This window comes from Platichthys flesus, chromosome 11, assembly GCF_949316205.1.
Source record: "Platichthys flesus chromosome 11, fPlaFle2.1, whole genome shotgun sequence".
NCBI lineage: Eukaryota > Metazoa > Chordata > Actinopteri > Pleuronectiformes > Pleuronectidae > Platichthys > Platichthys flesus.
This window is the reverse complement of record NC_084955.1, coordinates 17,171,758-17,191,015: the sequence shown is the minus strand read 5'-3', so window position 1 is coordinate 17,191,015 and position 19,258 is coordinate 17,171,758. Positions and strand designations below refer to the sequence as shown.

The 19,258-nt window shown below is 41.1% G+C and overlaps 3 protein-coding genes across 4 annotated transcripts; 1 reads left to right on the top strand and 2 right to left on the bottom strand.

Moving 5' to 3' along the window:
* Positions 1 to 179: 179 nt before the first annotated feature.
* Positions 180 to 4,541, bottom strand: tfpt (TCF3 (E2A) fusion partner). The gene is made up of 7 exons (XM_062399318.1): positions 4,401 to 4,541; positions 2,807 to 2,908; positions 2,220 to 2,342; positions 1,902 to 1,972; positions 1,751 to 1,820; positions 1,155 to 1,313; positions 180 to 938 (listed from the first exon to the last, which is right to left on the bottom strand). Exons 2-7 carry the CDS (start codon positions 2,906 to 2,908, stop codon positions 864 to 866), a joined length of 600 nt encoding a protein of 199 aa, XP_062255302.1. The 5' UTR covers positions 4,401 to 4,541; the 3' UTR covers positions 180 to 863.
* An 18-nt stretch (positions 4,542 to 4,559) lies between these two features.
* Positions 4,560 to 6,406, top strand: ndufa3 (NADH:ubiquinone oxidoreductase subunit A3). Of its 2 annotated transcripts, none has more exons than XM_062399319.1 (4): positions 4,560 to 4,681; positions 4,951 to 5,021; positions 6,037 to 6,114; positions 6,213 to 6,406. In XM_062399319.1, exons 1-4 carry the CDS (start codon positions 4,587 to 4,589, stop codon positions 6,302 to 6,304), a joined length of 336 nt encoding a protein of 111 aa, XP_062255303.1. In that variant the 5' UTR covers positions 4,560 to 4,586; the 3' UTR covers positions 6,305 to 6,406. The 2 variants fall into 2 exon arrangements, with proteins under 2 accessions (XP_062255303.1, XP_062255304.1); XM_062399320.1 differs by having other exon boundaries at positions 4,570 to 4,681; positions 4,951 to 5,025.
* Positions 6,407 to 7,326: 920 nt separating this feature from the next.
* Positions 7,327 to 18,441, bottom strand: zgc:158689 (uncharacterized protein LOC791177 homolog). The gene is made up of 15 exons (XM_062399317.1): positions 17,981 to 18,441; positions 15,900 to 16,053; positions 15,726 to 15,801; positions 15,498 to 15,584; positions 14,903 to 14,964; positions 14,590 to 14,661; positions 14,080 to 14,217; positions 13,461 to 13,613; positions 12,592 to 12,768; positions 11,701 to 12,337; positions 11,386 to 11,587; positions 10,997 to 11,059; positions 10,466 to 10,634; positions 9,943 to 9,980; positions 7,327 to 9,405 (listed from the first exon to the last, which is right to left on the bottom strand). The coding sequence occupies exons 2-15, from the start codon at positions 15,945 to 15,947 to the stop codon at positions 9,333 to 9,335; spliced, it is 1,995 nt and encodes a 664-aa protein (XP_062255301.1). The 5' UTR covers positions 15,948 to 16,053; positions 17,981 to 18,441; the 3' UTR covers positions 7,327 to 9,332.
* Between the last annotated feature and the right edge of the window lie 817 nt (positions 18,442 to 19,258).

The following is a 19,258-nucleotide window of genomic DNA, read 5'->3' as shown; positions in this document are numbered from 1 at the left end:
ATGTATAAATGAATGAATGAATACATGAATAGATAAATAAGTAAAGTACATGTAATGTATCTCTATTAACTAATCAGGTCCCTCTGCATGACAACTGAAAGATGTCCATCCCCAAAGAAGAAGATCGGAGAAACTCTAATAAGTGACCATTCGATGTTGATAGATTACACACACTTCATTAGAAAAACTTTTTTTTTTATTTCTGCCTGCAACTTAAAAAAAAGTTGCTTTGTAATTGAACTTATGCGTAAAAACACAAATGGCCAGTCAGTGGTTGAAGTTTAACCTGCTTATGCAGACGTGAAGATGAATAAAAGAAGGGAAATCTTTATGTTGTCTTGGTATACATCTGTAACAACGATAAAATACACACACTTCTAAAACCTTCAACAGTTGAACCAATAAGCCATGACCTTTAAAACCTATAATATTAAAGACGCAAATTTCATAGAATTGCTTAAAAAAAAACAAAATGGAGTTTTTGTTTTCTTTGAACCTGATGATGAATTTCACTTAGATGAAATTATGAAGCCATTCATTTTTCTGCCCTGCTTTAATTGTCTGTGTTGCCAGATTTTTACCAAACAAGGCCTGCCATTGGTCATAATTATATGTCATCAAATCTCAGTACCAAACATGAAAGCAGAAAATAATATGTACAAATATATGTAATGTATGCACCAGGTAACTAACATTTCGTTTTATCTTAGATGAACTTAAGTCTGTTCACAATATTCAAGTAAAACTACAAACACTGAGAAACCGGGCTGCACAGTGAGAGCTGACATTATCTGGTGAACAAGTAAGGACGGTTGTCGCTCCTTGGACATCATCAAATCCAGGGCAGCGCAGCGATCGGAGGATCAGTGAGACAGGGAGGTTGGGCTGGGCATGTCTCCAAATTGGGAGTCTGCCAACACTGACATGTCCGGTTCAGTCTGGATGAAGAAGCAGAAACTCAGTCAACATAAAATCAATTATTCTACACTGTCAGATGTCTGAGTGTTTACATTTATGAGACATATCTGTGTATTAAACCACTCGCTCATGTGTCCCCAACTACATGTTCATCCAAATCACACCTACACACAATCACAACAACATGGAGGTCGTCGTTTGAATATACTTGCATGGCCAAAGAGTTAATCACCTACCTGTGGGTCTTTGTCTTTCTCTTGCCTTGGAATTCGGTGCCTCCTCTTCTTTGGTCCAGCAGCGTGATGTAACGCTGCGGACGCCGTGGAACCAGTTAGACCATTGAGACGGTCATCATCCACTCCAGCAGCAGGATCTAAATGTGCACCAGACTCATCCTGAAAGAACAAGCAACAGATGCAACTACAGTATAAGTAGGCAAAGTGGGTAATGGCTTTTGACCTATGATTAATGCATTTTAATAAATTTAAAATTAATTTATAAATTGTTAGTGCGTTTTTTTACCACTTTGAAAGTGGGTCTTGGTTTATTATCTAATATTATAGTAATCTGAGACAATTTTGTTTTAAAATCTTAAATTTGTTTGTGGTTATTGTTTTGTAAGGCTTAGATCTTCGTGGTTGCTTAAATCCTGCTCCATCACAAGGTTCAGATAAAAAAACACAGGCTGGTGCCAGGCGAGCAGTTGGAAATAGTGAAATGATTTAAATCTTATCGATGTCTTCAATCTTTTCAAACTGACATTGTAAATCTATTGTCACTGTGCCAACAGAAATTTTGACTCCAGAGCTAAACTGTTTGTTTTATTTCTCACCTCAAGCAATATCGTGAGCTGTGCATTTCTGTAATCATCCCCATGAGCATCTAAAGTCGTCATTAGAAACCTGTAGGGATTAACAGAGCACCAAGATGAGCCATCAAGAGTCAATCCTCACAGAATCGAGTTATTGTAATCAAGTTTTAACCTTCGTTCTTTCTTCAACCGACGTGTGATTCTTTGTACTTGGTGAAGGCGGCCCAGCAACTTTTGATTCACCTGAAAATAAAAGTAAATCGTGATAATATAGTAATTCAAAATATTAATGAGGAACACAATCTTCATTCAATATAATTGCATGGTAATGAAAACATAAAAAATGTTTTCTCTTTTAAAAAGTCCATGTCTAGAAATGAAGAGAAGTCTGGCACCAAATGCTACTTAACCCATTAAATACCCATTGACAAATTTGGCAACAGACACAGTCAGAGAACATGTGCAAAATAACCCCATGCCACACACATACCTGCTCAATTTCTTTACATCTCCTGCTCAGAGACAGATATTTTCTCTTATCAAGAGCTCTTGTCTCCTCATCCTCTGGCACTGGGCTCTCAATCATTTCGCTGTCTCCCGCGCCGAGCTCCACCTGACGAGAAACACACAGGGTTCTGAAAATGCATGACAGCTCTTAATATGAAATGATAATGTTGTCGAGTAGCTAACTAGATCTGATGCAGCGTCATCCATGTTAAAATTCATCATCAACCCCAGCAGACCTCTAGGTCACCGACTAAGCTACATACATGTGACCACAGTTCCAAACAAGACCCTCTGAATTCAAATATTTTGGACACATTTCTAAAAGAATCCACCAACACAAGTGCAACATGAGATTTCGACTTCACATGCACATTTAACTGTGACAGTCAATTTAAGTACAATATTTTTACTTTTCCAAGCATAGTGTGACGTTAATACTGGTTACATACTAGTGACTTGATACAGTGGGTAAAAAGACAATGTACATAGATCAGTGTGACTAAGCACTGCGTGTATGGACCACTTACTCATACAACATCACTTCACTGTGGCCACAATCAATAACATTACCTCTCCAGGTCCCAGCTCCACACCGCCTGGCTCCAGCTCTGCCTCAAGGATGTGTCCTCCAAATAGAGGAGGCAGAGCCAAGCCAGAGAAATCCTCCATCATCTGGACAAGAAGAAAGAGCGGATCATGACTTTGTTTTCATAATACATTTCTAAACAGGAATCTGGTATGAAGCAGCTTTTGCAGGTGCAAGTTCACTGGAGGGTAGGAAAGGGGCAATACGGTGTCTGAGAGAGACATTTCCGTTGTTGTTTCAATACAATTTGCAGCGTGACTCTGTATTTTCTAGTGTTGTGACATTTTAGCAGTGCATGTGTCTTCAAATCGACGAAGTTGTTTTCTTGATTTCCACGTGTTTAGTCTATTTGCAGTGCTTTGAGCGCTCTCTGCCACCGTATTAATAACTGCAGCAATGACGACTGGAGGAAAAATATACAAATGTTCACGTCGGTTTATATTTATCACAGACAAACTAAACGTAAATGGTAAGAACCTATATATCTACTTTATTTACCAAAAAATGTAACTGCTGTCAAGCCAGCCGACACCAACGTCTGTGCGGTCAAATCAGCCGACACAGAAATTCTACTGCGCACATACACTGACTATTATGGTAAACGCATCCAAAGCGTTATTTCAAAATAAACTGTTGACATGGAGCATATACAAAATGCATTATTGAAAAGGAAAAAGATTGGATTTTATTCAAAAAAAGTATATATCGTCTCACGTGTCATTTTTATGAATAGTATTTTGACAAAATTAAAGTCACACATTTTTAGCTTCAAGTAGCTAATTTCTGGATATTAGCTACTTGTTTTTACAGTACTTTTTAAGTACTGTAAAAACACTTTGATCAACAATTCCAGAGAGAGACTGTTATGCCTGTGTACAGGACCTGATTTGAGTGTGCACAGTTTACTTTGAAATATCTCCAAATCTATACAGTAAAAATATTTGATATTCAGTATGTAGGTAGTCAGAAAGGTCCTGAACACAGGCGTATCAGTCGTTCTCTGAACTTATTGAGCAAAGTGTTTTTACAGTACTTTGAAGTATCCAGAAATTACCTACTTGAAGCTAAAAATGTGTGATTTTTATTTTGTAAAATCTCATAATTGATATTGTCAAAATGCTATTCAGAAACATGAGACAGGTAAAACAATATATACTTCTTGTGAATTTAATCCAATAAATTATTTTTCAATTATGCATTCCACGTCAACAGTTTATTTAGAAAACCGGACGTAGGCCCACATATGTCCTTCCTCTAACTTCGAGTACTCCGTTGCCGTCCCCTTTCTGGGCGGTTTGGATGAGTTTACCATAAGTGTCAGTATATGAGTGCAGTATAATTTCCGTGTCGGCTGATTTGACCACAGAGATGCGAGTGTCGGCTTGCTTGACCGCAGTAAAATGTAATGTTGGAAACATGAACAGACAGATTTCGACTATGCAAGCTTCTGGTGGATAATTCAATGTATAAATGACTTTAGATTAATAACATTTGAATAATACTGAAAACAGTCGCTAGATACATCCATCCCTGGTTTTAGCGGCTGATCACACAGGCGATCAATGTATCGATACTTACATTTTCTACTGACGGTTCAGACTGTGTCCCGCGGTCTTAAATCCCCATGAAAACTGTTGCATTAGATCAGTTCAAGCCACAGACAGAGGGTGGCTCTGAAATACCTACAGTCAGGAGATAAAACTGAAAATCAAACGTGAAGTAAAGCGAGTGCAGCTTCTCGTTCTCCTCCGTGGCCTGGTGTTTATGTGCGACGGGCGCAGGAAAACTACGTCACTTTGCAGCTACTACATTTCCCATGAGCACACGTTCCGTTCAACCACTCGAGACAAACATGGCGGGTACGTATATACCTTTACCATCTTTAGTGTTTCAAAACCGGGGAATTCGCGGCAATTGACCCTCGATACGACACAATTAAACACTACAAATGATCGAGATGACACCGTGAAGTTCTCAGAGCCACTTCAACACAATGATATCCACTCGAAACTAATGGAAAACTGTGACCTTGGATGTATCGCTAGCGGTGGCTAACATTAGCTAAACACAGACTGATATCAGACGAGGCGTTGAACCTGTTCCGTGTTTGTTTTGTGTCTCTCTTAAGGAATCGGAGCTTTCCTGAAGAATGCCTGGAACAAAGAGCCTGTCATTATGGCCTCCTGTGCGATTGCACTGGTCGGTCAGTAACTTGAAATACTCATGTGATTTACAGTGGAAATGCTTGATACGTCAACAAAGCAGCCTGTATTACTAAATCGACAGATTTACCAGTCCCTCAAAAGATGAATTATTAAGATCCCACTGGTTTACAGTAGGACTGGTTAGTTAATGATATAATTAATAATCGTAATTTTCATCAACAGCAATATAACAGAAGTTAAATATGTGTATCGATATGATGCTTGTGAATTGAGTAAGTGAGGAGGTGTAACACAGAACTGATCCGACTCAGAAGTGCAAAATGTTTTGTTTATCAAGTGTTTGTCCATAAAGAGGAGTTTAAAACCACATCTTCCACTCAGGAGCAAGATAACTTAAAGGAAACTTAAAATAAGTATTAATGTGACAGCTAATGGGATAATTATCGATGTATATCTTCTTGCTAGTTATTTAATTTATTACAGTTTATAGATATAGTATGTACTTCCATGGATTTACATTTCAGAGTATCTATTTATCTTTCTCCATTTGCCTACATTTTGATTTCAAAACATTGTGGCTTCCAATTTTCATCTGAATTTTTATTGAAATATTGCCTGGTATCATAAGTACTTGTTTATTTTGTTTTAACTAATGTGATTATTATAAGCAACAAAAGATTGTCACACACATTACAGTGGATATGATGAGGTTAGATTAATGATACAGCTTTAATGTCTCAAATTGTCTTCCACACGCATAGCTGCTCCATGGATGAGACCCACAATAACCAGATGCTGCCTCCTTGTATCTTTTAATTCTAGTGCTGAACATAGTCCATAGTCTCATCCATGGAGCAGCTATGCGTGCGGAAGACAATTCGAGACAGGTTACTAAGGAGATATGCAAGTGTATAAAGAGCCAGGAAACTTAAATTTGAGGGCAATGTCACTCTCTTTGGTTTTGACTGACTTTTTGACAACTGTCAACATAACGTATTGGGTAGACAATGTCTTGAGTGTTAAGTTAAAAACTGGTTGTATTTTCTTAGGTGTTGCTCTGCCATTCATCAGCCCCTTCACAAAGTATTCAGCGATGATCAATTCAGCCGTGCCATACAACTATCCAGGTAAACACTGCAATGCACTGCATGTTATTCAAATTAATGCCTGTTCAGGTGTTCAGATAAATATGAAAGCTTCTTTCCCCTTTTTTTTCCTGATGCAGTCCCTGTGCGAGATGATGGAGACATGCCTGATGTCCCCGCTCATCCATGTGAACCCAAAGGAAATAACCTGGAATGGCTTAAAAACCTCTAACTTCACATTTTCACAATCAATGCCACCTGAATTCCCTTTGTTCATATCTGTCCTTACAGCTTCCCCACTTATCAATGTTCCACAATAAAGACTATTTAATTATTTTTTGTTTGTTTCATATTATTTGGTTCAGTTGCATTCAGATTGAATCAAACAGTCAGAGGGAAACTGATGTAAGTATGAGTCAGGATTAAGATTTCCATTTGATTTTACAGAGCAGATCATGCAAGTTTTGAAACTAAGCTTCAACACAACCCTGATCTTTCAGCAGGGGCTTAGCATGACTAAGCTGGAATCCGATTAACACTGTTTGAAAAATGAATTCCTGGTTTCATACCAGTGGGGATCTGCTTGCATAAGTAAGAAAGGTAACCACAGTAAACCCCTTAAAATTAAGACCTGCCATTTAATGTGGGACTTGAGATTGTTAAGGCCCGAGCACCTAACGTTGGGAGGCCCTATTGAAATTGTAAGGATTTTCTATTATTATTATTTCCCTTTGGGGGCCTAAAAAAATCATGAAACTTTGCAGGACATTCAAGGACTACGGATATTTTTGTATCCTGAAGTAATTTGAAATAGGCCTGGCAAAATGGCTCAACAGCGCCCCCTGGAACCAGCCCCAGGGTTTCTCTTTGGCCGATCTTCACAAAAATCGTAGCCCAGGTGTATCATGACCAGCCAAACAAAAAAGTCTCAAAGGGCATTATGAATGAAAATCTAAACAGGATGACCTCCCTATTGCATTAAGTGGCCATTTTTCACATTTTTGCTTTGATAGACTTGTCCCAGGGCTTTCATCAGATCAACTTCAAATTGAGATGAGTGTCATTTAAACAAGATGATGAAAAACGAGATGAAAAATTAAAAAAATGTAAAAAATTTAATTAGATTATAAAAATAAAATAATAAAGTAAGCTAGTTAGTAGGCCCTGTTCATCTATGTGCTGTTAACACACATTCGGATATAAGGTGTAAGTTTTCCACAGTAATGACCAACGTTTTCTTTCATAGAGCTTTTATTTCACAACCGGTCAATATTCAGTTTACCAGGTAAAGAATGTCTCAGTAATATCCACCATTAAAATAAAAAATATCTGCTGTAGTCATCATGATTTCACGTTGATACGATTCAGAAAACTGCCTGTTTACGTAGCATTTTGTTTTTACAGACCCACGGTCTTTTGCTTTGTCAAAACAATATTTCACTTTGGTAGAAGAGTTTTGAATTTTGGATAACTTCTGTTGTTATAGACAGTTTTCCTGCAAAGAAGGTGCTGACGAGACATCTACACATTCTTCTGCAGCATCTGCAACCTCAAAATTTTCCACCAAGATTAAATATCGTGACAAAAAGAAATCAAATAAAAGTCATACAATCACATGTTTTAAGCTCTATTTACAAGCATCGATAAGCATTAGCTCTATCTGTCATCTTTATTAATGATGCCATTCTACTCAAAGCAAATACATCTGATGTTAGAAATGATTTTCTATAAACACCTCTTGGGTGAATCTTCTGAATCGTAAAGGTGCTAAAATATCAATCAACTCAAAGCAGTTAACAGAACATAAACAAGCGTTTCAGTTTTCAATGACACAAAAGTTCCCCCCTTTGCAAGAGGCGACTACAGAGCTACAGGATGTTTTGGATTTCTCTAGTTTACCATGAACACTTGCTCTGACATTGGTCAACTTCCCCTTTTCCTTCTTCATCACTTTCATAGTTTCGTTTCCTCAAATAAAAGTCCTATCGTCTCGTCTTGGCTTTCACATCTCTCTTAAAGATTCTGCTCAGTCTGATACTCGGTAAACATATGACTAAGATTCACTTGTTAAGATTTTGAATAGCTTTAGATTTGGGACTGAAAAGGAATCGAGAAGACATTAAATCCAAAGACTAGGCAGGCAAATTTCTCATACTTAACTTTGGACCATCCACAACTACTTTCTTAAAGAAAAAATCTTCTTTCAATAATAACACCATCCAATTGTTCAACTATCAGCAGTCACAGTTTGAGGCTGTGAAGCTTTCTCGTTCTTTATTTCGTATGTTGTATTGTGTTAAATAAGTAAATTTGTCAGTAATTAATTCAGTGTTTACACTGTGAAATGATTAGCTTAGTAATATAAATCATTACATTTAAGGTAGAGCATTTTCTTATTTTGTATTTTGAGTTCAGGCAAAGTGGTAAATTAATCCAAAAATCTATATGCATAAAATACTAATATGTAACTTTACAGCAGCACAATGTGGCGTGTTAAATGTCATTAACACAGGGAGTTGTACACTCAAACAGCATTCCCCTTGTTCAGTCATTTTAAAGTAAATATCACACGAAAAATAACTAACTGTGCCATTTCTCATTTTAATAGTCTCTCTCAGCCAAAGAATAATAGTTTAAAAAAGAAATGTTGAAGAGAATTTAACAATCACTGGCATCTTCTCTAAAAATATATAATATTGTAATAGAGTAGGAGCCTGTCCTCGTCCCGTAACACTTCATTACAGTCCAGGTGAAAGTAAACCTGCTATTAGGAGCCAGTCCCTAGATCAGCTGAACGAAGAAAACTGTTGAATATATGGCACAAAAACAACATTAAACGTTAAATACAATTTCCTTGTAGAACAGTAAAAGACAGAAGAGGCTTCACAGGCTGAAACAAAGCTTATCGTGTTAGTTAGATTCAGATACAAGCTAAATACAGCCAACTTCTGTCTGATCAAAACTAGTCTAGATTTAGTTTTAATTCCCACATTTTGAATCTAATTTTAAAAGAACTTTCAGATATCACAGTGGTCTCATTTTTATTTTTCTCCTATTAAATACTTAAACAGTGAGTGGACAGCTCAGCCTTTACACATGAACCTCTTATAATTTCTGTGTTTGATTAAATTGCAATGAAAGAACATCCAGTAAAGTAAAATACTAAGAATCAACATGAACCAATGAGCTGCTTGCAGGACTGAGCTGGTTCTCTGTCGTCAGCCTCACCAAACTGGATCGCTGCTGTGGGAATCCAACACTCACTCGATGATGGGAGCCGAGCGATCGTTGGTGACTGTTTTTCTAAGTCGTATGTGGGCGAAGGGATTGGCCCTGAAAGACAGAAATCATGAGAACAAAATTAAGTTTATTATGAAAACACAGAAACACTAAAAAACTATAAGAGACTTCATGGACACACTGATGGCTTGTTACTCTAAAGACACAATGATTATGTTGTTGTTCTGTCCTTGGTTTGAAACTAGTTGGGAACCTTTGTGTGTGTCATCCCCTCTCTCGCCTAATTACCTGTCATAGCTCCTAGGTAAACTTTCAAAAAAAGCCAAAAATATGTATGAAGGACTATCCACACTAGCAAGCGAAAGCTTCTTATATCACTCAGGGGCATCTCCATGACTCTATATACAGTATGTTGGGGGACACTTAATCTGGATACGATACAGATGTCAAGATCTCCCTCGAGATTTACTCCACAACACTGGTTGGTGAAGTTCTCAGATGCAACACAAAAGCATTGTCAATAACTTTCCTTGTAAATGACAATGTTTTTAAATCTCACTGCCTCCAGGTCATGATGCAAGATTTCCCCTTACTTTCTCCTACGAGGTCATTTACAAATAAAAGCATTACCTTGGGTGGGCTGATGAAGAGGCCAATTCTGAGGTGATCTGAAACGCAGAGGAAACAATAATTATGATCAGATTCCTATTATTACTCACCATGTAGAGTGCAGCCCAAAATGAACTGTCAAAGGTTCAGTGTGTAAGATTTAGGTGAAAGGGATTTATTGGCAGGAATTGAATATAAAATAACCCAATTGATGACTTTACTAGAGGGTCCTCTCTACGGACGCCGGCAGGTTTTGTATGGGAGGAGGGGGCGGAGGGGTATTTAGCTGTAACATGCAACTTCACCACTAGATGTCACTAAATTCTACACACTGAACCTTTAAACTAAATTAAGAAAACCAACTAAGCCTGAAACTGAACCAAGCACAAAGAAAATCGAACAGACAGCCCAGCTAATATTACCTAACACAAATATAATTTCAACATTTTTGTCGCTTTTCCATTCGGCAATTACAATCAACAGTGAGGATCAGGCACATTCACTCTGACCTCTGACCTCCTACCAAAGATTTCATGCTTCTGACCTTGGTGCTGTCGGCCATGCTGTACGGGCGCGGGCGGAAGGTGCTGACCCTCTGGGGAGGAAGGGCGCGCTCCTCCTCTGACTCAGGGGTGAGGGCTGGGAGACCCGTGGACACCAGCTTGTCGAGCTGACCGGTGCTGGTGCTGTTAGCTTTAGATAAGAACAGGGAGCTACAGGGAAGGTCACAGACAGAGAGGAAAGAATACATGAGGGAAAGGAAACATGATGATCTGAGACATGGTGCTTCTGTGTGAATTCATCAACAAAGATGTTGGTGTTGGAAAGAGACACGGAAAGACTCGACGGCAAAACAATATCGCTCTTCAGAGTATGAGCTCCTGTGACATTTTGCGCGTCCGACATGACAGCGTTTGATTTATTTGGAATATGGATGGAAAATGGAGATTGTCCTATTAGTTTCAACATGAAAAAGAAAATAATTCCCAACTTTTCAACCTATTGCTGATGTATTTAGTTGTAAAAGACTGAAGGGAAACCTCAGATGTTTCGGGTTTGCTCTTCATTCACTCACCTCTCCAGGTGATCGAGCTTTATGTGGTGTGGCTGAGTGTAGGAGAAAGGGAACCAGCCTTTCCTGTGAAGGAAAGTGTTGTGTTATTTACACTGCAGCTTTATAAAGGTAAAGCACCAAGACACACACAACATCTGTCCTGACATGTCCAATCGCAAGTGGACGGTTCTTATGTGAGATCTGTGATCGGATCTCACTTCCTGCTCTATATGACAATAAACATGTACGTCAATTGTACCTGACCCTGCTGACCTCTTGTGATCGGATCACTCAGGGTGGATGTTAATACCAGGTCTGAACTGGGTTTACAGATTTCAGCTAGAGACATTCAGATTTTCCGGATTACTATGATGTTAAAGGATAAAGGTGTATGATTTTTAAAAACGTACCGTCCAGTCCGTTCATTTTGACCGTAGTGCCATCCGTCTCTGGGCTCAGAGATGAGCAGGGTGATGTCGTCACCAGGCAGGAAGTGCAGTAAGCAAGCCCCGCCCCCTCCTCCACCAGCCTCTGATGCTCCAGGACCGTGGGCAAACATGGCTTCCACACGTGTAGGTCCAGATAACGGCAGCATCCTGGGGAGACTGGAGCCTGGATAGAGACAGAAGAAGAAAATGAAGAGATCGTTGGTGATACAGACACAGAGACACAAACACAAACACAAACACACACAAACTAGATGGGCAAACTGTGTCACATGTTACCCTGAAAGCCGCCCAGCCTCATTTCACTGACAGGTCTTCTTGGCAGTGGAAGTGTTGCTGTGGCACACATGTCTCCAGCTTTCAGCAGCCAGGGATTATGTGATGGTGATGAGGTGTTGCTCCCTGCTGGTCCCACCTGTTGGTGCAGCAGCTGCACAGGAGTCATGGCCCTGGAGAGAGGAGCACTGTGAGGCAGCGGAGGGCTGTGTGGGGCGCTGTGCGGGATGGGGAGGGTCATGCCATGCAATGAGCTGCCGGCTGGTGAGATCTGGCTGAGGGACATCACCGTGGAAGGGATGAGGCTTGGGGAGAGGTTGAACGTGTTGGTGGAGAGGAGGAGGGAGCCCTGCTGGGCCGAGCCACTGGACGTGGTGGGAGTAGATGTGGCCTGGCTGGCGCTGCTGCTGGTGCTGCTGTCGGGGAGCGGGCTGACCGATGCACTGGTGCGCTGAGGTGAAGCTCCACGAGATGAACCTCCAGCAGCTCCTCCTGTGGATGGTGCAGAGCGAAAGGTCTGGGGGGAGCCCTGAGGAGGAGACGTATCACTCTGGGAGGAGGAGGGGAGCGAGCGCTGCTGCTGCTGTGAGCGACTTGAGTCTCCGTTCAAAAGAGGAGGGACCTCCTGAACAGAAAGCCGCTGAAAAACAAAGAAGGGGTAACGGTTTACTATAAAACATTAAGGTTAAAACAATTGTTTATCAATGTCCTAATAACGTTTCTATGTTTCTTCTACTTTTACATCAATGGCTTTAGTCCAGATTTTATTGCCAAATAAAATTGAGATTTATTTTTGACCTGTAAAACTGCTATTTTTGCCGAAGAACCACCAAAATGAACCATGAGATTCTTCTGTGAAAAGTCCACAGTATTAAGAATATGACCCGAACTCACCTGTTCTGGCGGAGCAGAGCCCAGCTTGGCGTGGCGGAGGACCTCGGCGATCCCAGCAGCCCCGGGGCTTTGGGGCGCGGTGTGACGCAGCAGGTTCAGAGCACGTTCCGGGAGTTTGGTCGGCTGCAAACACGACTGCTGCCAGGATGACAGTTTCTGAGAAAGAAGCTCTCTCACCTGGGTGGATTTCATTTGGATAAAAGAGAAAAACCCAGTTAAAGAGGGACGTTGTTTAACATCTCACTTCTCTAGTTTTAATTCAATCCCACTGTAGGACCAAGAAGAAATGTGTTTGTCCAGCAGCTGGGCGCAGTTATTTTTAGAGAGGATTGCAGATTAATTAATGAGCTGTGTGGGATTGACTGAAAGTACACTATAGTTACAGCTCATGGATGGGTTTTAGAAGCTTTGGGAGATCTATGAAACAGAGGAATACAAATAAGAAGCTCAAATCATTGTACAATTAAAGATACATTTACTCTTGGGTTTGGTCTTTTCAAGGAAAATGTTATGTTAAATATATAATATCACCAGACTTAAACCCCAACAAAGAAGTTTTTGTGATAAATTGTTAAAAGTGGGATTACACAAAAACAACAAAACTGATTTCCACCATGTAGGGGTGGGGCCTGGGTCTGGTAAGGACCCATCAAATTTGAGGGCGGATTAAAAGGCGCAGTCAGTCACAACTTATGAGTGTGTGAAATAAAAGTCCTCGTCTAGCAGATTTAAATGTGGTTTTCACGGGGCGACTGATGGGCCTTCTTGGAGGTATGTGAGCCTACTTTTGTGTATGTGTTCTACTTTAAACTCTGATACAAACCACTCAAGACAATCTGCATTTCACTAAGTGAAGATGAACATGTCACCTTGGAGTGGTAGTTGATGAGCAGCTTTGTGACACAACACTGTCGGTCCACCAGGAAACAGTATCGCCTCCGCTCCTCGGTGAGCGCTGACTTGTAACCCGCAGCCACCATCGTGTCCAGCTCGCCTTGGCGACGACTCATTAACTCCACAAACTGAAGATAGAGTCAGAACCAACACAATCACACACACACCCTCACATACCTAGAGTACAGTACACACGGTGACCTTTAATACACATTGTAAGGCGAGAGGAATTACATCATATCCTGCCTGTTGCACAATGATAACAAAATCCAAATCATCTAACCCTATCCCGGTGACCTTTTCTTTGATTTCTCATTTTCCAATCTAATCGTCCAAATCCTCTCGCCCTCTCGTTTCATTCATGTTTCCTCCAGTAAAACGTTTCGCTCTAAGTTGCTTGTTTTCGGAAAATAATCAGCTGAACCAGATTGTTCTTTAATCTTATTCACAGCGACCTACTTCTCACACAACTTTAAATCCTGACAGAGATGTTTAGGTCCGATGTGTTTGAAGGATTTGACAAATGAAAGAGGTCACTGTGTTACTTACTACTTATGTATTGTGTAAGAGTTAAGCTCCCGGGGCTTCACTCACCTGCATCTCTCGGTCTCCATATTTGTTGGGGTGACGGCTGGCCTGACTCTTCCTGCGGAGCTTCTTGAGCTGAGACTGGCAGCGCTCGATGGACTCCGACTTCGACCTGCGCTCACTCTGGTACTTCTTCAGAGTGGCCTGATGGAAACGTGCGGTCAGTCAAAAGATTCACTGGGATTTACTCATGCACAGAATGAATGAAACCACAGCTTAGTGTTAAGATTTAGGTATAGATTTTCCAAAACCATTTTCCGTCCACTTTATATAAATTGTTTTATTACATTTTTTTTAGCAATAAACACATTGAATTTAAACAATTATTCTAATGCAGTTATGTAAGTTACATTGCTGAAAATGAGCTTGACACGATAAAAAGAAAAAGTTTGCCATCCAGTAATGTTAAATCAACTATTTTTAATTTGGTAAGAATCCTGCTTTTCTCACAATCCCTTAAAAGTGTGTTTCAAGAGAACGTGTAATATGAGTGTGTGATATTTCCTCTCAACCTACTGTGAGGTACTTGATGTCCAGCTCCAGTTTATGCTCCAACTGGGAAAGCAGCTCAGAGTGAAACAGTTTCAACTGTTGATGAAAAGAGACACAGAGCAGCATCGTGAATGAAATGTGTTTGTGCAGAAACGTTTGTGTGGAAGGTGATGAGAGTCCTGGGACGTTGTGTCAGACCAGAGGACAACATGGCCGCCCAGGATGACCTTTTAAACAAGTGTCATGATGCCTTCATTGGAGTTTAAATCACAATTTCAATGTTTAACCTGAAACCAAGTAGCTCATTGTTTAGATACACGGATGCAGACGGTCTTACCACGTCCTCCAGCTGCACCTGAATCTGTCTGTGCACCTCGGCCATCTGAAACAGCGTGTCCCCTGTGGGGAGCAGCAGTGAAGGCGTCAGAATCACAGGATTGGGAATGAAAATCAACTCAATGTGTTAAAGTGCCTCTAATAACGTGTGTGTGTGTGTGTGTGTGGAAATTAGAGCCAAATGCTGCACGCTCACAATCATCGTTGATCGACATCGACACACGAGAAGCAAACACACAAACAGGGAATAAAACTGCTTTGACACAGTTTCTGGTTTGGAGAGTGGCCTCCCTCGGTCACACAGCACTGTAGTATGTGGTGGCTGGCATCTCGCCCTCCGACACTCTTGCCTGCCTCCCCCGCTGTTTTCAGCATTACAATGAGATCATGTGGTGTTGTTAATCTCCCAACAATGACCCCACTCTCTCCTCTTCCCCTCCGTTCTCTCTCCCTCTCTCTATATATTTCCTCGTTTCCCTCTCGTCTTCATCTGGCTGTCACACAGGGAACTTTATCAGGTCTATAGCCGATTAATTTATTTCAGTTTCCCCTCAGCTCGGTCCTCTCTCCACCAGCCGACCTCCCCTCCCACTCACCCAGCTCTTTGGAGCCTTGGCTGTCGCTCGCGAGTTCACCCAGTTTCACCAGGGCGTCAAAGTAGCCCTTGGCAGCCAACGTTACTCCTGAGGAAGAGAGCGAATTTCAAGGGGAAACAAAAAGAAGAATCATCAGTGATTTAAACCTTCCTCCATGGGATTCTGAAATGCAGCCATGACAGCAAATCAGAGTCCTGCAGGATATGGATTGAGCTGTGTTCTTCTGACCTGTCAGGGCCTTTTCATAGTGCTTCCCCATCGTCACAAAGTTCTTCAGACTGGGGTTGAACTGGTCCAAAATCCCCTGTTGGCAAAGACACAGGTTTAATAATGGACAGTTCAGGACACACAAGTCTAAAAAGGTGTTTCTACATTTTTTAATATTTAACGGCAGGGATTTACCTTGTAGACATTTTCCGTCATCTTGTTCACCTCTTCAGTTCGAGACATTTTTCTTCTCTCACGCTTCTGACACTTTGTGCGTTAGTATCGTCTCTTCCTCCTGTTGTCGTCGTTGTTGTTCGGGGTCCTACGCTTTAGAGTCAACACAAATCTCCTAAAATAAAAAGAATAGAAAAAGAAAAGAATAGAACTTTACTGTCCGTTGAAATGTTTTCGAGAGTGCGAGATTTGAGATGCTTAAAGCCACTGAACCATCACAACAAGCCATGAGAGGGTCGCACCATCTTCAGTTCTGTGTGAGGGGAGTGGTTTTATTTTCTCATGAATCCCATCACCTCAGCTGCCGGATTCTACATTATCGCTTCACAACATTTTGACAACCCAAATATTTCTCCTAGATTTGTGTGCCAGGCGACTTGTATCGTTTCAGATAAGAACAATGGGGTCCCCGGGTCCAAGTCCCAGGTGTCAGAGCCCTGAACAAACACATGACGAGGATGTTTCCTCGGCAGAGGGGACGATCAAGATGGGAGGGGGATCGCTCCGGGGTCAGAAGATTTCCATTCTGGGTTTGATGGCAAAAGACTCAGCTGAGCAGCTCGGCTCAACTTTCCCTGTGCAGCCCTCTTTTGTTGTCGCAGCGAGATTACAGAGAAAACGTTGACCTAGATCAACTAATGGTATATGACACAGAGAAAACAGTTCCAGACTCTTGCTCATTAAGGCCACCCCGGTCTGTAATTGTGCCTGTGTGAGTCTGCAGCATAAGACAGAGAAGTGTGGCCACTGTGCAAACTGTTTATTAAAACTTATTTCAAAGGCTTTAATAACCGTGCACATGCTTTAAAATGATGATGAAGGGACATATTGACCCTGGTAACACACATTTATGTGTTTATATCTGGGCTGAGCGTGGTTCACTTGCAGGAAATAAAGTGCTGTTTGTTTCAGGATGCAGCAGGAACAGTCTGCAGGTGGTTGGGGAGCTGATACAGAAGGTGCATTCATGTGGTTTGAGTGGATGTAAACACAGCATGGAGGAGACACACTCAAATTATAAAAATCTTCTTTGCTGTTTAAAGGATCGTGCATGTAGGGAGCTGGCACAATGAATCTGTAAATCCATTAGTTGATCAGCAGAACAATACATTGATTTGGCATTGATGGGAACTTTCAAGCAAAATGCACTTAGATAAATAAAATTTGTTTGTTTCTTTAATCATAGTAACAAGCCCAATTTTGTGGGTTTGCAGTAGTGATGGTAAACTGGAAGCTTTTGGGTTTGACAAAACAAGATGTTCAATAATTTCAGACACCATCATTACCAATAAAAGTAAAAGATGCTTTGTGCTTTCTTGTAAGTTTCCTGCACGATTTCTGCGCTTTTATTGTTTCAATGTTGTTCTTTTCTTATTTTATATCTTTTTCTTTTATCTGTTTTTTTCAAGTTTCAAGTTTTGATTGTCATAAGCAGTTAACCCAATGGAAGGTGTTGGACAAGAAGAAACCGGGTGAGCTCAGCATTGCAATAGTTAAATTAAAATTTGTATTAAAATAAAATCAAGAGCAAAAGAGCTCACTATAATATATCTAAATATATTCATTGCATAGCTGTGAATGATCTAGCTCTTCACTGATTTGCGAGCCTTGCACATTTGCACCTTGTAACTCTGGTTTTGAAAGACGCTTTAGAAGTAAACCATTCTACTTGAAATGCTGCTACATGTTGGCTTCTCCTCTCATTTCTCTCAGGATCGACCCCTGCGTGATGCTGCAGCTACTCGAGTCCTCTGGTGTTAAATGAACCTCGTCTCCCTCTCATTTCAACACCGACACCCGAGACTAGACCAGTGCGGTCTTTTAAACTCACTTCAGCACGTGCAAAACCCCCGAATAGCGACTGGATGTGAATGAAAGCCAGTGGAAGGCAGACGGCTCGATGCACAGTGGAGCGGTTATCCTCGCTCTGCCATTAGTCCGCTCATGCAGCTACCTGTTGATCTCCCCGCTTCCCACACGCAGAAACAAATAACTCAGCTAACTGATGTTTAAATAAATGAAAAGTAGAGAAAGTTACATACCTTTCCTGATCTCATTGTCGGGAACCATAAAGACTTCCTGCGGGTCTTTGAGAGTTTAATGAAGACAGGAAGGAGAACACCCCCCTCCCCTCTCTTTTCTTCCTATTAGACTACTTTCCCTCTCGGTGGGTTAGTGGGGGGTTGTTTCATCCAGCAGGCACTAAATCTCAGCTGCCCTCCACCCCTCTTTCACATGGCCCTCTCTCTCTCTCTCTCTCTCTCTCTCTCTCTCTCTCTCTCTCTCTCTCTCTCTCACACTCCCTCTCTCTCTCTCTCTATTCCATGCAGGAATCGGGGTCAGATATGTGGGAGCCGCTCAGTACCTCTCCTCATTACTGAGCCGATTATCAACATGCCTTCACAAAAACCGGCCAGGAAGAAAAAAAAGAGGAAAATACCGACAGATCCAAACCACAGCCTCCCAGTCTGAGTGCACCTCTCTCTGCCTCCCTCCCTCTCTCCCTCTCCCTCACTCTCACTCTCTCACTCGGGTAGAATAACAATGAGCTGACGGGAGCTGGTCTGAATAGCAGCAGCAGCAACAGCGAGAGGAGAATAATGACTTGAACTTTTCCAGCCCAAAGACAGAGCAGACCTATCACTGGCCTACATCCACCGGAGCCATCACGCATTCCTGCTCCCCATTCTCATAGAGGAGGAGGAGGAGGAGGAGGAGGAGGAGGCCCTGCATCCACACAGCCCTCTTCATCAACTGCAGCAGACTTTAAAGGCGGACATAGACATTCAGATGAGAGTTTAAAGGGAGAGTCCACAAAACGTTTTTTTAGCTTCAAGGGTAAAAAGCGTTTCAGCCATATCTAATACAGTTGAAGTAATTGGTGACTGATTGTCATAAGCTCTTAATTAACAGGTCAGATGTTATTATTTTTTCTCCTATACTACAGATGTGGAAATGTTTCTAAAACCCCAAAATAAAGTAAAATGATCATACTTGTAAAAACCTGGTATTGTCAATTTGAACTGTTGTAATTATTCCATGAACTGCCAGAGAATTTATACTATTACAATAACAATATATGAACAGTATAATTAATTTTAAGGGCTGAAACTTATTCGTTTATTTCCTATCATGTAAACAGGACTCAGTGTTGAAGTTAGTTTGATTCTCTGTCCTCAGAGCTGAACTCGGACTAAACGTGTCTTTAAATACTAATATTTCCTACTGACCATCAAATCACCTGCTGGAGTTTCAGGTGATGCTATTTTGTGCTGCAGTAGCAAGTTTTTCCCACAAGATGGCGACAGCGTGACACGACT